Source organism: Meriones unguiculatus, chromosome 4 (genome assembly GCF_030254825.1).
Source record: "Meriones unguiculatus strain TT.TT164.6M chromosome 4, Bangor_MerUng_6.1, whole genome shotgun sequence".
Taxonomy (NCBI): Eukaryota; Metazoa; Chordata; class Mammalia; order Rodentia; family Muridae; genus Meriones; species Meriones unguiculatus.
The window spans coordinates 118,444,722-118,461,660 of record NC_083352.1 but is presented as its reverse complement, the minus strand read 5'-3'; the positions used below and the strand labels follow the sequence as shown (position 1 = coordinate 118,461,660).

The window sequence follows — 16,939 nt, the reverse complement described above, 5'->3', positions numbered from 1 at the left end:
CTTCGGGGAACAGACCCAGGACAGGACTCCAAAGACTCCACCTGGGCAGCCAGGAGTTTCCCTGGAGAAAACCCTATCTTCCCATCCTGCTTGTCCTGAAATTTCCCACAGGGCAGCACTGAGAACTGTGTCTAGGATTACTTGCCAAGAGTGGTACTTCCCATGGCATAGGCCAGGCACGTGTGTGTGCATGGGCTGCACTGGACCAAATGATGAGGAGTGCCCCACATGCTGCACTGGGTCAAATGCTGAGGAGTGCCCCACATGCTGCACTGGGTCAAATGATGAGGAGTGCCCCACATGCTGCACTGGGTCAAATGATGAGGAGTGCCCCACATGCTGCACTGGGTCAAATGCTGAGGAGTGCCCCACATGCTGCACTGGATCAAATGATGAGGAGTGCCCCTTTGCTTTACTCCGTATAATCCCATTGTCTCACCTCTGCAGTGTGCAGTAAAAGCCCTCTTTGACTACAAGGCCCAGAGAGAGGATGAGCTGACCTTTACCAAGAGTGCCATCATCCAGAATGTGGAAAAGCAAGATGGTGGCTGGTGAGACAGGCCATACAGGCTAGAGAGCCTCTGGTGTGGTGGGACAGGAGTCCAGAACCCCTATGGAGCTGGCACTGAGAGCATTGTGACAGTGTGCTTTGCGAGTACCTGTCTCATGTTCACTAGCAGTGTCTGCCTTGGCCTGACTGATGTGTGGGAATCCCCTAAGAAGATCCTGTGAGAGTGTGGGGCGGTTGGTGGAGTCAGTACCCTGTGGCTTCCGCAGGTGGCGAGGGGACTATGGTGGGAAGAAGCAGCTGTGGTTCCCCTCTAACTATGTGGAAGAGATGATCAACCCAGCAATCCTAGAGCCGGAGAGGGAGGTATGTCTGGAACCACACAATGTCACAGGTTTCCCTGTTCCGAGGTTCTCTTTTGATGTGTCTATCACACCCAGGCCTTCCTGTCACATGTGAGTCCATCACACATCCTGTGTGGCCACACTCTAGTATCTATACCTATATCATACTTGGCTAATCATGAATATACCCAGAAGACAGTAAAACAAAAAAACAAAAACAAAAAAAAAAAAAACCCTCAGTTGTGCAGGCAGCAGCCATGCTGACCATCCTGTGGTTTTGCTTCCTACAGCACCTGGATGACAACAGCCCACTGGGGGACCTGCTGCGAGGGGTCTTAGATGTGCCAGCCTGTCAGATTGGTGAGCTTTAATTCCTGTCTTTTGATTCCTCTTAGTGTCCTTGTGGCTCCTCCTACTCCTGGGGAGGAAGCCAGTGGCTGGATCCCCAGAGGCTACTTTTATACTTTGGAAACCCCAGACTCCCTTGTCACCCCATCTCCAACTTTTACCCTGCATGCTTACCCTGTGCCAAGTACAGTGGAGTCAAAAGTTGGCAGATGCTGACAAGCTGACATCCAGTTCTAATGGTATAGACCACAGGCTTGGAAATGGATTAGGGAGGGGTCTAAAAGGCATGACCCCAAGGAAGAGGCATGAGTCTTAGTTGGTTTGGAGCCTTGGTTCCCCCCACAGCTATTCTAGTATATGCGAGTTATAGTAGCCTCTGTAAATTGGATGTACACACCAGTCTTGCCTGCTTATAAAGCGTGGCCAGGAGAAATGGAATGAATTCCTTTGAGCCAGCGTCCAAGGCAATGGCTCTCAATCTGTTGGTTGGAACCTCTTTGGAGGTTAAATGACCCTTTCACAGGGTTTGCATATCAGATATCCTGCATATCAGATATTCATCATTCATAACAGTGGCAAATTAGATAGGAAATAGCAATGAAAATAATTTTATGGTTGGGGGGTCACCAAAACATTAGGAATTGTATAAAAGGGTCACAGCATTAGGAAGGTTGAGAACCATTGGTCTAAGATGTGGAGTGAAGGACAAAGAGATAGCATTCCCAGCTCTGTGTTATTTTACCTTCAACAGCCATTCGTCCTGAGGGCAAGAACAACCGGCTCTTCGTCTTCTCCATCAGCATGGCATCAGTGGCTCACTGGTCCCTAGATGTTGCAGCTGACTCACAGGAGGAGTTACAGGACTGGGTGAAAAAGATCCGGGAAGTTGCCCAGACTGCAGATGCCAGGGTGAGAATGTGCCACAGCTTGGAAGGTGCATCTGATGCAGGCTCTGAGGGCAGCATGTGGCCCTGCCAGCTAGCGGAGGCCTCCAACTCTCCAACTAGCTCCTCTGGAGAAGGTAGCATATTTGCTGCTGATATGGCCTGGCCTTAAAAAGGGACCCAGAAGAACAGGCTCAAGACAGGAGTGTGATTGCTTAGGAAGTGTTGAACATAAAATACTCTGGATCACCTGAATGAGTCTTTATAAGGCAAGAGGTAAGAGAGGTCTTGGGCTAGAAGCAGGAGTAGAAGAGATGAGGTATTAAAGGTAGGAAGAGGGCTTGGGTAAACATTGTGACGGTGTGTGCCTGGGACAGCAGGCAGAGAAGTTGCAGATACCCACAGCAATAGGATTCTGCTGTGCTGAGGGCTACAGTAGTGCAGTAAGAATGTGTCCATTGGCTCTAGCAGCAGCAGATACTCCTAGTGACACTATTGAGGTCTCTTAATGGTCTGACTAGGCAGTGGGTTGTAGCGAGTCTGGAGTGACTAACCATGGAGAGCTGGGAGTTGTTTGGAATGACCAGCTTTCTGGAGGAGGACTCTTCCATGCCTGGTGAAGCATTTGCAGATGTATAGGAAATTCTACTTGGAGGCTGTTCCCCCAGTGCATTTGGTGAACAGATTTGTAGACTGGAGGACAGCTACCTTGAGCCAAGCAGGGAAGGATTGAGATGCTGAGGATTTTGTTAGTGTGTCGAGGAGGTCAAGGCATGAAAGAGCCAGTGGCTAAAGGGCTAGATCCTGGGACTAGCCTGGAAAGAAAAGGAAGAGTATAAACAGAGGAACCACTGAAAGAGGAAAATAGAAACAGCGTTGTCAGGGGTGTCTGAGTAAGCTGCAACGGAAATCAGGTATGAGAGGAGGAAGATTGTGTTGCCATGGGGAATTGAGGTAGTAAAGATCTTAGGCACAGACATTGCCAAGTGGGCTTAAGGCCTAAGTGCTTCAGGGAACCAGGAAGCAGTGTTTTTGCTCAAGGATGAGGCTGGGTAGAGAATGATCAGAAAGCATTACTAGGAAGGCTTTGCCCACCTTGAGCTCCCTGTGAGGTCATTTGGGACATAAATTATGGTAAGGCTTCCACCCCAAGACTGTTGGGGAGTAAGTATGTCCTGGAGACAAAGGAAAAGATAATTTTTGGATGAAACCGGAGCCAGTAGTTTTGTTTATTGTCTGCTGGTATTGGGAAGGGGCAGCCCCAGAATAGCTGAAGTGTGGGTGTGCCCAAGGCTGGCAGGAGCTTCCTTCTCCTGGGCACGGCTCAGCCTAGGCCTTATGTGTGTCACCAGCTTACTGAGGGGAAGATGATGGAGAGGAGGAAGAAGATCGCCTTGGAGCTTTCGGAGCTTGTGGTCTACTGCCGTCCTGTTCCCTTTGATGAAGAGAGTAAGGCTGGGGCCAGGTGTGGTGTGCATGTGCCCAGGAGGCTGGTGGAATGAGAGCAGTGTTTAATACCCTCTCCCTTACACACACTGCACAAGGAGGCCTCTCTATACATGTTCTCACTGTTTGGCTCAGAGATTGGCACTGAACGTGCTTGTTACCGGGATATGTCATCCTTTCCGGAAACCAAGGCTGAGAAGTATGTGAACAAGGCCAAAGGCAAGAAGTTCCTCCAGTACAATCGGCTGCAACTCTCTCGTATCTACCCCAAGGGTCAAAGGCTGGACTCCTCCAATTACGATCCTCTGCCCATGTGGATCTGCGGCAGCCAGCTTGTAGCACTCAATTTTCAGACCCCAGGTGAGGGGGTCCTCTGTGGGTAGGGAGGACACTTAAGGCCATTCTACTGGAATACACTGCAATCTCACTTTTCCAGATAAGCCTATGCAGATGAACCAGGCCCTCTTCATGGCTGGTGGGCATTGTGGCTATGTGCTGCAGCCAAGCACCATGAGAGACGAAGTCTTTGACCCCTTTGATAAGAGCAGCCTCCGAGGTCTGGAACCCCGTGTCATCTGCATTGAGGTGGGTGTATTCATTTGAGTGCATTAGGGTGGGAAAAGGTTCGTGAAGAATATTGATATTAATCCTGCTAAGAAGTTGGGGGACAGCTGGGTCAGCACAAGTGGGGAAGGCACTGAACCAGAGGTAAGCAGCATTTTCTGCCTTATGTGGAGGAAGGGAACTCATCTTGTACTGTTCTTGAGCGTGAAGCAGAACCATCTGACATGGAAAGCCAGCTACAGGTTCTCTGTGAATGTTGGGATCCCAGAGGTAGCAGTGCTGACCATGGCCAGTTTGGCTGACAGAGTCAGTCTGTTTGTTGGCTTAAGGCTAAGCCATGAAAAGTCACTACCTGGCAGGAAGAACCTGGTCAGAATGGTAAAAACTCAGGCTAGAAGGGACCTCTGATGAGCCAGGCTCCTGTCTCCAGGAGCAAGCAAAACCTGGGCTTGCTAGTGCGTGACCAGCCATCACCTGTCTGCCTTTCCTAGTCCCTAGAATAGAGCTCCCCAGCACATGTCTGGAGAAGAGCTGTGAACAGGGGTCAGCCCAGCCCTTGCTGTGGGAATCAGCAGGGGTGACCAGAACAGAGTCTGGAAAGAGAAAGGATAGCCACCTGGGCACAACTAGGAGCAGAGAGCCACAGGTGGGCAGGGAGACATGACTGCTGCTTCCCAGACTTTCCCCCTAAAGAGAATAATTTAAAAGATTCCCACATTGGAACAGACATGGATTTAACATGAAGTGGACTGCAAAGTACACATGACAGTTGGCTAAAGATCAGATTTTCATAGCCAACAGTTTGCTGTGGAGTGGAACAGTGAAGAGGCCTGATGGGCAGCACCTTCAGGGCCCAGCAGGGGGCATACTGCCTCCATGGCACATTTTCTTCCTAGATTTGCTCTCCAAGCCTTTGCTATGAGGATGTTGGGAGCAGGAAGACAGTTATCACTTCATCTTTGTCTGCCTGCCTCACAGGTGCTGGGGGCCAGGCATCTGCCAAAGAATGGCCGGGGTATTGTGTGTCCTTTCGTGGAGATTGAGGTGGCTGGAGCAGAGTATGATAGCACCAAGCAAAAGACAGAGTTTGTAGGTAAGACAGTCTTCTCCCCCATTATCAGTCATTCTCCCGGGATGATAAGACTTCTCTCCACCAGTCATTGCATCCTCTTGATGTGGCCTGAGCTTTTGCTGTGCTTTCACAGTCGACAATGGACTGAATCCCGTGTGGCCTGCCAAGCCGTTCCACTTCCAGATCAGTAACCCAGAGTTTGCCTTTCTCCGCTTTGTGGTGTATGAGGAAGACATGTTTAGTGACCAGAACTTCTTGGCTCAGGCTACATTCCTAGTAAAAGGCCTGAAGACAGGTGAGGAATCTTCCTCAGCATGATGTTCTTTGGTCTTGCTGTCAGGGTGGGATTGATCTACTTGGCTCAACATTTGTTAGGCTCAGACAGGTGTTTCTCCTAGGATATAGAGCAGTGCCTTTGAAGAACAACTACAGTGAAGACCTGGAGTTGGCCTCCCTGCTCATCAAGATTGACATTTTCCCTGCTAAGGTAACTGCAGCAGAGTGGGCTGGTCAGAACAGCAGAGTACTCTGCAGCAGAGTGAGCAGAGGACTCAGTCATAGACCCCGAGGTGCAGAAGAGACCTCAACTTCTGTGCACTTCCCCTTGCTGAGCAGGAGAATGGTGACCTCAGTCCCTTCAGTGGTACGTCCCTACGGGAACGGGCTTCAGAAGCCTCCAGCCAGCTGTTCCATACCCGGGCCCGGGAAGGGTCCTTTGAAGCTCGATACCAGCAGCCATTTGAAGACTTCCGCATCTCCCAGGAGCATCTTGCAGACCATTTCGACAGTCGGGAACGAAGGTGAGGGAGGTGAAGGGGAAGCTGGCCAGTGTGGGACCTTTGGAGGAAGGGTGCCAGAGCCAGAAAGAATAGCACTCTGTGAGGTCAATCCTTTGGCAGCTTTCTCCTGTGTGGAAAAGCAATAATTATGTGTCTTTGGGTTGTCCTATCTGGCTACAAGGCCAGTAAGGACATTTCACTTCTGTTCAGGGCCCCCAGAAGGACTCGGGTCAATGGAGACAACCGCCTCTAATCGTGCCCCTACCTTGTTGGAGAGCAGCAGTTGCTGCCCACCTTGTGGAATGCCATGAACTGGGTTCTCTGGGAGCGGCCCACTGTAAAGCCTTCCTGGTCTCACAGCCTGGAGCCTGGATTCCAGCGGTGAAGGCTAGACAAAACCAAGCCATTAATGAGATGTATTGTTTTGGGCCTCCATGCCCAGCTCTGGGTGAAGGCAAAAAAAACTGTACTGTGTCTCGCATTAAGCACACACATCTGGCCCTGAATGTGAAGGTAGGTCCTTCCATCTTGGGCCAGGACCAGGGCTGAAGCCCCTTGGAGAGAGAAATTGCCTCAGTTGGTGGCATAGGAGGCTTCAAGGAGCTGCTGATATTCCTGAAAGTAGAAGAGGAGGAAGAGCCTTGCTGGGCCAGGGAAACAAAGTTTACATTGTCCTGTAGCTTTAAAACCACAGCTGGTCAGGGTGAAAGAATAGATGCCCTGCAGTTTGGCCATGGAGCCAGAACAGAGGAATGCAGGGCCTGTAAGGAGAAGGCTCTGCTCTGCCTGAGGAGGAAGACAGCACAAGGGCACATTGCCCATGGCTGGGAACATTACCCAAGCCTGAAAGATACAGGGGATCATGATAAAAATAGCAGTATTATTTTTTTTTTCTTCTCAATGGTATTGTAACTAAGTTATTCAGCCCTGCTCCTTACTCTGGATGGGAAGACCCAGCATAGATCCTTTGGGAACACAGCCCTGTGGGTTGGTTTATTGGGAAAGGGCACCGTCAGGAAGGGTGGAGGAGCAGGAAAAGAGAGAAGAGCAATGTCTACCCCAGTGAGCTTTTTTGTTTTTATGGCAAAGAAGACTCAATATGCTTTCCCTTAGGAATGAAATGGACACATAGGTAGGTGGAGTCAGGCAGTAGGTACCGAATGAAGCTGCTGCTTGGTACAGCTTCTGTGTATTTGGTGAAAAGATGCAAAGGAGATGGGAAGGTTGGGAAGGTAGCCTCACTCTGGGAACAGAGGCTGGGGTCCAGGCCCGTGGGCGCAAAGGTGCCTCAGCATAGCCAGCATTCAGCACACGCAAACCCACTGCCCACATTTGGGCTCAGGGTTGGCCATTTGCTAGTTCTGCTGCCCTCTTAAGATCTGACTGCCAAATAAATCATCCTCATGTCCTTTTTCTTTTAACCGATTTGTTTCTTGGGGGCTCAGGAGAGTATGGTGATTGATTGATAATAGAAGCAAGTGTGGTATGGCATCCCTGAAGACTTGTGAAGTCGCACAGATCCTCCCTGTGGCTCTGAAATGTGAAGCAACATCTCTCACTTCGTCTTCTAATGGTATAGCTGAGTCCACCCAACCTAGGAACAAGTCCAGTCTCCAGTGCACAGAAACCTATTCCAAAAGAGTAGCATTTAGATACATGCTGCCTCTCTTAACTGCCAGCCAGAACCTCTGTGCCTATATGCCAAGGAAGGCCTGTTTCCTTCTTGAGGCTTTCCTGCAGCACTTTGCTGGAACAGGACAAAACTCCCATAGTGCAGCACATGGTACACACTGCTTAACTAGCCGACTTAGGTCACACAGCACTTGAGTGATGGCTGGATCTGTAGTTTTCACCTAAAGCAGTGGTTTTCAACCTGTATGTTAAAAAGGGATTGCATATTTAGATATCCTGCATGTCAGATATTTACATTATGATTCGTAACAGTAGCAAAATTTGTTATGAAGTAGCAACGAAATAACTATGTTTGGAGGTCATCACAACATGAGAAACTGTATTAAGGGGTCACAGCATTAGGAAGGTTGAGAATTACTTGTCTAAAGTTTTCCTAGCCCATCGCAGACAAAAGGGAGGGATTCTACACACAGGCATGGTGAACGTGATGTAGCATGTCCTCAGAAGCTCTGAGTTTACACTTGTGTTCTGTGGCCCAGGAGAAGGTAGGAGCCATGTTTGCTGGTCCTCAATGCTGCTGTATGACAGATTTGTTTGGTGCTGAGCACTTCACTTTTCAATAGATACCTCACATTTCCTGAGCAAGTCTTCCAGGAGAGATTCAGCTCTGCCTTCCTTAAACAGCTTCACAGAACTGTGATTCACCTGCCTTGGCCCCTTATCACATTTCCTTTCCAGTAGTGTTTTCTTCTCAGACAAGCACATTTAAGGATCAGTTTTACCTCTTTAAATCCTCCAGGTGAACCTGACTGCTGTTCAGTGATCCAGGAGACCCAACAAAGGGGACACATATTGGTGAGGGATAAGTGACCTGGGTCTTAATGTCTTGGCATCCTGTGGCTGTCATGCATGATGCATCCAGCATATCCCTGCATGTGACAGCTTGGGTAACATTGCTTTTCAACCAGTTGGTTATGACCTGTAGAATCTCAGATATGTAGTATTTAAACCTACCCTCAGGTACATCTGGAAAATAGTTATCAAGGCCTTGCTCCCTGGGGCATAAAAATGAGTGATCAGGTTGAGAACCACTGGCTTCAACATAGGAATCTAAAAGACTAGAGTTTTGGAAGGGAAGGCAGTGGTACCAGGAACACAAGCCAGGAGAAGTGTCCTTTTGGCTAGCAAGCCAAGGATCACTGAATGTTACCAGTAAACACAAGAGAACATTGCCTGCTACTTCAGGGGCATTTTGCCTCTTGCCATAGTACTGACAACCCTGTGGTTAGAAGTAATAAACAGTTTGTGGCCTTTACTAAGAAAATCCATTCACAGGTAGCTGTGCCCATAACAAAGAGAGTTGGGGCCTCACTTCTGGCCAGAGTCACCCTGAACTTCAGCTGATGACTAGGACTAGACAGCCACTTGTCTTTCAACTTGTCCATTATCTCTGACCATTTCAGATCTACTGAAGGGTGCTGAGTGAGTGTGAAGTTACTCCACCAAACTAACTTAGTGACCAAAACAAGCCCAGGCCTGCTTTGCATTTTAATTAAGTGGATCTGGCCTTCAGAGGCTTCCCCTACCTGGAACATATCAGCCTGTTCTTATCAGGAAGACTGCAGCTCCCTGCAGGCTGCTGCTGCCATCTCTACCTCAGTGTGTTCTGAATATGCCCACCAAGGACTTAAGATAGTTTTAGTCAGGTTCTATGATCTGGCTCTTGAGATCAAAAACATGGCAACTTCTTTAGAACCCAAGCTGGCCTTGAGAGAGGCCACATCAAGAGCAGTTCCTGATGCTATTTAACTGCTACCCCTTGTTCTTTTCCAGGTGGCTTTATTTTGGGAGTCCCCTTTTCCTTATGTGATAGGCTAGTGAAGCCATCCCAACAAAATTCAGTTGTTCAAGTCAAGGCTCAGGTCTTGGAGGTGTGGGTTTGACACTGGTTCTTTAGAAGGCTTGCGGGTCTTTTTGCATGGTGACAGGCCCTCCTTAGCAAACAGCATGCTCTACTGACAACCCTTTTCTCACTAGAAAAAGAAAGGAACACAGGAAAACTTGCCCATGTCCTCACACCACATAGCTCATGGCTCCAAGATCAGACTTCTTTCACTCAGCACAGTTTCACATGGAAGCCATCACTGAGCTCAGGAATGCGGAAGACAAGTGAACTAGAATGTCTTCCTGGGGAGCTGAGGGAAGCCCCAACCTCTATCCATTTTAAGGTCAGATTTGCCCCCTTTCCTCAAAATCAATAGAAGGGATCTTACCTTTTGTTTATTAATTTCTCCAACACACACAGACACACAAAGTCAGCAGATAAGAAATGTCTGTACATTTTTTTATTTAGGAACAGTCAAAAGATTGGAAGTACCACTGAGGCCCATTCAAACTACATAAGCAGTTTTGTCCCTCATCCCATCCCTTATCCAAATTTGCAGATACAAAATCTAGGAAATGTGCAATTTGCATCGTAGAAATAGCAGCATCCCCATGGGGGACCTTACGAGGCCCGGAGACAGCCCAAAGGGGTCATCCTTGCACCTCCCACCACACACAGCCCACACCAAAGGCAAAGGCTATCTTTCTATTCAAATGTTTCCCAGGGTAAAGGATTTTCCTGCACTCCAGCCAGGTGTGACCCATGCCTGTAACTCAGTGCTTGGGAGGGAGACACAGGAAGAGTACCCAAGTCTGAGGCCAGCCAGGGCTACACAGAAAATTCCTTCTCCACAAAGGTCTATGTGACAGAATATGCTATTTCTCAGTTTGCTCTCACAGCTGGCCACAGTAGCAGGTGACCCTCTTGCCATTAACCAGGACAGCTGCCCCTCACTTAGCACCAGGATAGTCATTTCAGCTGTTTCTGGGAGACAGGAAGCACAGCAAAGGCAGACTGTTCAAGTCATTCCCCAGTCACACTTCTCAGTAGTCGGGCCCCTGAGAACAAAGCCCTCCGTACTGAGACCAGAACACAAAGCAGGTGCTGGAGGACTAGGAACCAGGACATTGTTTGCAAGGACTCTGCAGTCCTTTGGCAGCCTCCCCAATTTCCCCAAGGGCTATGTCAGGACAACTCAAAGAACAATAGTCAGCAGGGGCCAGAGAAAGGTTGGCTCGTTTTCTCTGTTTAATAACAATTATGACACAGTCTGACCTTCCTGGCAAAGCTGAACAAAGCAGGCTACTCAGAAGCATGGGAGAGAGATCACTGCCTGAGTGACCACTGCTGCCCTTGGCCCACCCAGTTTCACAGAGAGCAACCCAACTCATGCTGGAACTCTGCTGAGGAATGGGTGCTAGAGCTCTCACTGTAGCTAACCTTCTCACATGGGGCTCTGACCCTGAGTCAAACCACAAGAATGAGACCAAGCTGTGTGGGCAGGAGCTCAGGACAAGATCGCTCTTAAGCACAAACTACGGCTAACAGGCACCACATAATAAGACTTTGCCCTGCTGGACAGTATCTCTTCTGGTACTTTCTTGGGAAGGAGAGCGCCCTGGTAGCCCTTTCTATATTCAGTGTTTGAACAGACTTTATCCTAGGCATTTTACCTTCAACTTGAGTCATCCTGAATAATTCTGAATCACCTACCTTTCATGGAAGAGAACACATGTCAAACAGCATTAACCAATAAAAGCTCTTAACATACAGGTGCCCATCTGTGTTCACAGTATGCGAGTCTCTTGACAAAAGAGACACTGATGGCAGGTACCTCTGCAAGCCCCTCTCAGGTGTCCTGACTTGCCATCCGCCCACTCTTGTAGACAGCAGTAAGACATCACTTGGCAAACAGTCCCTGCCAAATAGCTGTTCTCCCTCTGCTCTGCCTGCTTCCTGCCAGAGTAGCAGCAAGGTCTGGCTCAAGGAGGGCAGAGACAACAGAGTAGTAACTACACTGAATCCATTCAGTCCTGAAAACCATAGGAGACTAAAAACCAAGGAAGCAGGTACCTACTTCTGTCCTTGTGGCAACCACCTTAGTCACATTCCCAACTTCTCTGGATTTTCATCCCTGCTTCGGGGAATTGGGAAGAGGTGCTCCTGCAAGGCCCTGAGCTAGAAAAACCTACAGCGTTTCTCCAGTCTGGAGGACCAGGTCCATGGATTGTTGGCTAGTATTAACAAGCCCTCAGAAAACCCACAAAAAGCAGGCTCTCAGCCCTAACCCCTACACATTGTGAGCTGCTTTCAGTTTACAACCATGCGTGAATTTTAGGCTTTGATGCACTTGGGCTTGCCACTCCATGCCAGCCATCCCTAGAGGCCAGCCACTAGGAGCAGACTTCAGCAGAAGTAAACTGAGACTCCGTTCCATTTGGGTTTCTAGCTAATAAGCCAGGTAGCAATCTAAACAGCAAACAGTATGATCGTCAGTTCTGCCATTACTCAGTCAAAAGCAAACCCAGCCATTTCACTGAATACCTCTAACAGCATTGATAGCCCTGGACTATATAAGCACAGTCACTTACCGGTTCGACTGCCCCAAGGCAGAACAAACTGCAGTGCAGAGAATTTAGGTTGAAGTCTCGGGAGACCTGTTGGCTGCAGGACTAGAGCACATGGAAATCACCCCCTAAAGGTCTGGGCAGGATGGTGGTGAACAGTGTGCTCTTGAGAAAAGGGAGAAGAGGAAGCTCAGGGGTGATAAAGAGAAGGCTCCAGTCAGAGTTTAAAAAAAAAAAAGGAAGGAAAGAAAAGAAAAAGAAAAAAGGGAGCCTGCCAAACTTTTGCCAGGATGAGTTGACCAGAGACCTTCATGTATCTAGAAGACTCCTGCAGACAAGTGAGCCTTGCAAATGAATTGATACAAGATGATCTGCAAAGTGGCTGGAACTAGCATTTCACTGGGGAAGTGGCGGGGGCTTTACAAAAAACACAAATTCTAACCCAGAAAGTACCTTATACACTTGGGCTGTGACAGTGGAACTGACAAGGCTGCTCCAATCTGAGGATTTTGGTCCATATAGAGACTAGGAAGACAAAAGGCAATGGCTCAAGATGGACAGCTCAGCAGTCACCTTGGGAATAACCAGAACGGCTATCTCCTGCCCTCCACGACAGGCAGCTGTGTAACAGATGTCCTGGGGCCAGCAGGGAGGAAGGAGCACAGGTGTGGCACAACTACTGACAGAACAAGATCTCTGAGCCGCCTGGGCCTGGAGAGTGCTGCTGAGCTTCCTGGTAGGACACACCCAAGGCCAGCTGGGGACAAACTGGAGGGTACAGGTAGAAGTCTACCAGGTCCCACCCAACTCTACTTTTGCTTCCAGAGAGAAGGGTGCCTCAGGCTAAGGTATTTTGTCCACTTGACATCTGCTGTCAGGAGACAAGCACAAGGTCAGTCACTAGTAAACCTCATGCTGGCAAGCCATCTCCTAACACATCCAACTCCTCCCCCAAAAGTCTCTGTGATCAAAAAATTACAAATAATATGCGAAGCCTATGGATAAGTTCAGATTTCTGTTAGAATGGAGTTTGGTTTAGAACTGAAAACAACCCTAAGTAAGAGAAAATTCAAACGTACAAGACTGGCAACAAAGAACACTTAGAACGTGCTGTCTCTGTTAAGTCCAGGTGAGTGCAGAGGATGGGACAAGACTCACCATCTTATAAAGCAACCTCTGCTAAGAGAAGCACATTCCATCCCACCTCAGTAGCCCACAGCCAGCCTTCTACTGAAGGCACCTAGACCATCTTGACCCTCCAGCTGTACAAGGCCACTGTGATCTGTCTGTCACATAGAAACCATAGGCCTGGCAGCTGCCACCTACTCCTGTACTCCTCTGTCAGTGCACTCGTGCTTGGCACCCAAAGCCCTTCCCTGAATTGCCAGCTCCATGACCTCCCTCAGCATTACCTGCCAAACATAAGGTCCAAGCCACAATTTCCCTCCCTGATCCAAGACAAAGGAAGCAAGGTACATTAGTCATTTGGGGTCCTTACCTGGACACTCTTGCCTTTACCAGCTCTGAGAAAGGTATGTTGGGGCCAGTGTTACTTTAACTTCCCACCCAGAAGACTACCTGGTGCCGGAGACCAGGCTGCTATCTGTGTCCTGTGTAATGTCCACCAAGTAATTTCATTTTCTGTTCCATGGGAATTGTTGAGACATTTTTATAGAGTCTACGATTCAGCTAGTACAGCAGGGTTCTAGAGGTGAAGCCAGCAGATGTCTGGGCTCAGGTGAGACACAGATGCTTTCTTAGACAGGAGATGGCATCCTCTGCTGCTCCAGCTGCCCGGTGTACTGTCATCTCTGCATACACAGATCATTTCCCCCTAGTGCATCCATATGAAGCTCAGGTGTACATCAGACATACATTTTTAAGAATAAAGTATTAAATAAGCATGTGTACTGTTACTGTGGATATGTAAATCTGCACATACACAAACACTAAAGGAAAACTTTCAGGCGTCTGTTCTCTGAAGGAAAGCAATCACTCACCATTCTTTACAATCCTCGAGGTCTGGGACCAAATTACTTCCCTCCCCAAATTGCTTCCCTCCCCAAACAGAAAGGATACAAAAATAGGCTGCAAAACTTGCCAAGTAGTCGAAACCCCCAATCTGAGACAAATGTAAGGTCATCCATATGGGAACAGGAAGAGCAAAAGAAACATACTGGTTCCAAGGCTCTGGGTTACAAAGAAAGCCCACTTTCCGAGAAGGCTCAAGGCTGCCATGCTCATCCTCAGACTGTTTTCCTCCCCAGGAGTATAATACCTAGAAGTTAACCACTGCTTGGTCAAAGCTCTTGCCCTGCCTGTGGGTCTCCTGATGGAGTTTCCAAGAGGTTAGTGGGGTCATGAATGACACAGCCTGTTTGTCATCTTTGTCCCTCCTCTATCCACAGCTCTCAGAAATCAGCCTAGGAGACACAAGGGCTTTAATGTTTAGTATAGCTCCATAAGCAAGTTTACCATTGTTTCAAAGGCACCTTTTCTTGTGATTTTTAACTCAAAAGACACAAGGCTTAGGCAAAAGTAGATAGAGAGTACCTGTTTCCCAGGTTTGGGAATATAAATTTAGAACTTTAAGAACACCCTCACAGGCACCTTTCCAGTGATGTCCAGCACCTCTGGATCATAAAACCAGTAGCTGGCCAGGCCCTTGGTGTGTTGCAAGGACATTTTGCCAGGAACTCCCTCCTGCAGGTCTCTGTGTTCAAGACCACTCCAACTCTGGTCATTTCAAAATCTCCCAAGCCCTTCAGCCTCACTCTTCCTACCAGCCACCATGTACTTCCTTCTGACCTGCAGGAGGCATTGAGCAGTGTTGGCCAAAGCCACAGCAACTGGCTCTACCTTGACCATTTTCCTCTTGCTCTAAAGGAGTCTGAACTGAAGGGCTGAAGGGAGCATATAGGTCAGCCGATTGGGCTTTACAACAATAGTTTCTTTAGTTGATCTGATAATGGAGAAGTTAGTCCATGATTCAAACTCCATAAGCAGAATTATGGTTAACTAAACAGAATGGTAAGCATCCAATGATAATCTCATAGTTTGGCTGTGTTCAGAACTGACGGTAACAGTGGGCTCTGTGTCAATCAAAAATCAACGCAAGCCTGGCACAAAACGTGGCTTGCCTATTCAGTGATGCAGAGATCTCTTCAACAGTTCTGTTCCCTTGAAGGCAGTGGGGCCAGGCCAGATGCGGTTCTGAGTGTGCCTGTAACTCCTCTGCTGCAGAGGATGAGGGTCCCTGTGGTCTCAGCCTCCCAGAGAACAGACATGGCATTGTCAGAGCTGAACTGCTTTGGTAACCCAAGTTCCTATGTATTGAAAATGTCTGTAGTTGGATGCTTTATTAAATGTATAGAGGCAGTTGTATATGCTAAAAACTTGATTCTGGGTCTAGGTATATGCAGTCTGAACTGCTGTGTCCCTGGGAGGCAAAGGAAAGGTCCTGCACAGTGGGAGGATGGGTTGATGAGAACTCCTTGCTGCTTGCTTAGAAGTGTCAGGCGGAGGATATTTAGGGCAGCGACAGGTTCTCTTGGCGCCTGGCAACTGGCCATCAAGATGACGTGTAGCAGGTTTGGCCCTTCCACATGGCAGACAGCGTCCCATACTGGCCGGTCCTTCACAGTAACCGGATCAAATTCAGTCTGTTTCTGAAGAGAAAACACATACCTGTCACTCCATGGCAGCTACAACCTGTACAGTCCCTAGGGATGCCCAGTCTTCACTGTCCTGGGCTGTTATCGCATGGTTTTGGAGACCCTTTGATCCCATGAGTAGTACCATGCGACTGTCCCCTCCAGCCTGAGGGAAGGTGAAAGAGGAGAGTGTGGGTTATAAGGACAGGATACTGGCTGAACCACACAAGGTCTTCAGATTTCTTAGCCCCCTGACACCTAGCCCATCACCGCGCGCAGGGCCCCCTAATGCCTGCTAACTGTGTGTTCTAACCTGCCTCCTGGTACCTAGAGCCCTGAGCTCTGGCATCTTGACAACTACTATGCATCCTCCTCATGTCTTTATTTATAACTTGCAGGTTCGTAGTCAAGGTCACGGCAGCTGATCACAGGATTCTCATCCCATGTGTACATATAGGGCCTTTACCCTGGGGGAGCACAAGAAGCCAGGGTGTAGATAACAGAGAATTTTGGAGGTAAAGCTGCCACTCCTGCTGTGTTCAGCCATGCCTATTACTCACACCCACATATCTCATCTCTAGTTTAAAAAACATCATGGTACAATACACCAAACACAAAATTTCCCATTACAGCCATACTAAGTATATGTCTAAATATATTATGTACATATCTGTTATGAATCATCATTGCCCTATTTCCATACCCTAATAGTTTTCAACACCCTAAATATAAGTTCTGTGTCCATTATATAATAACTGCCAATTCTTCTCTCAGAAGTAGCCTACATTCTACTTTCTCTCACCATAAGTTTGGCTAGAGACTTCATATAAGTAGAATCATACAATATTTGGCTTATTTTACTTGGCATTATGTTTTCAAGTTCCATCCATGTTGTGCAGTGTATCATTGTACCTACAGTGTTTGTATGTACACAGCACATTTGTTTATCCATCCCTGTGTCAATGGACACAGGTTGTTTCCTGCTTTTGGGACTTGTGAATAGTGCTGCTTTGAACATTCATGCACAACGTCAGTTCAGGATGTCTTTTCAGTGCTAGCAGTGAGGCTTCGTAGATTGGATGAGGAGCTTGTTCAGACCTGCTGAAGAGTTTTCCAAGGCTTGTCACTTTACATTCACGGCAGTGGTGTACCAGGAGCTGGTTTTCCCCACATCCTCACCAATGCCTCTGATTTTCTGTTTGCGTACATGTAAGCAATAGCTGATTTAAGTGTAATCTAGAACATAATTGTACGTTT

General features: G+C 48.1%; 2 protein-coding genes across 4 annotated transcripts in view; one reads left to right on the top strand and one right to left on the bottom strand.

Moving 5' to 3' along the window:
- Plcg1 (phospholipase C gamma 1) overlaps positions 1-7,366 on the top strand; it is a 34,150-nt gene extending 26,784 nt beyond the window's left edge. For both annotated transcript variants that reach the window (XM_021644352.2, XM_021644351.2), the window contains exons 22-33: positions 448-551; positions 778-874; positions 1,143-1,212; positions 1,952-2,109; positions 3,437-3,533; positions 3,666-3,890; positions 3,967-4,115; positions 5,073-5,187; positions 5,300-5,461; positions 5,565-5,653; positions 5,782-5,966; positions 6,156-7,366. In XM_021644352.2, coding sequence (XP_021500027.1) covers positions 448-551; positions 778-874; positions 1,143-1,212; positions 1,952-2,109; positions 3,437-3,533; positions 3,666-3,890; positions 3,967-4,115; positions 5,073-5,187; positions 5,300-5,461; positions 5,565-5,653; positions 5,782-5,966; positions 6,156-6,198 — 1,494 coding nt within the window. In that variant the 3' untranslated portion in view covers positions 6,199-7,366. The remainder of the gene's footprint in view (positions 1-447; positions 552-777; positions 875-1,142; positions 1,213-1,951; positions 2,110-3,436; positions 3,534-3,665; positions 3,891-3,966; positions 4,116-5,072; positions 5,188-5,299; positions 5,462-5,564; positions 5,654-5,781; positions 5,967-6,155) is intronic.
- A 2,541-nt stretch (positions 7,367-9,907) lies between these two features.
- The window catches only part of Zhx3 (zinc fingers and homeoboxes 3), a 97,177-nt gene continuing 90,145 nt past the window's right edge, over positions 9,908-16,939 (bottom strand). For both annotated transcript variants that reach the window (XM_060382909.1, XM_021644346.2), the window contains exon 4: positions 9,908-15,697. In XM_060382909.1, coding sequence (XP_060238892.1) covers positions 15,687-15,697 — 11 coding nt within the window. In that variant the 3' untranslated portion in view covers positions 9,908-15,686. The remainder of the gene's footprint in view (positions 15,698-16,939) is intronic.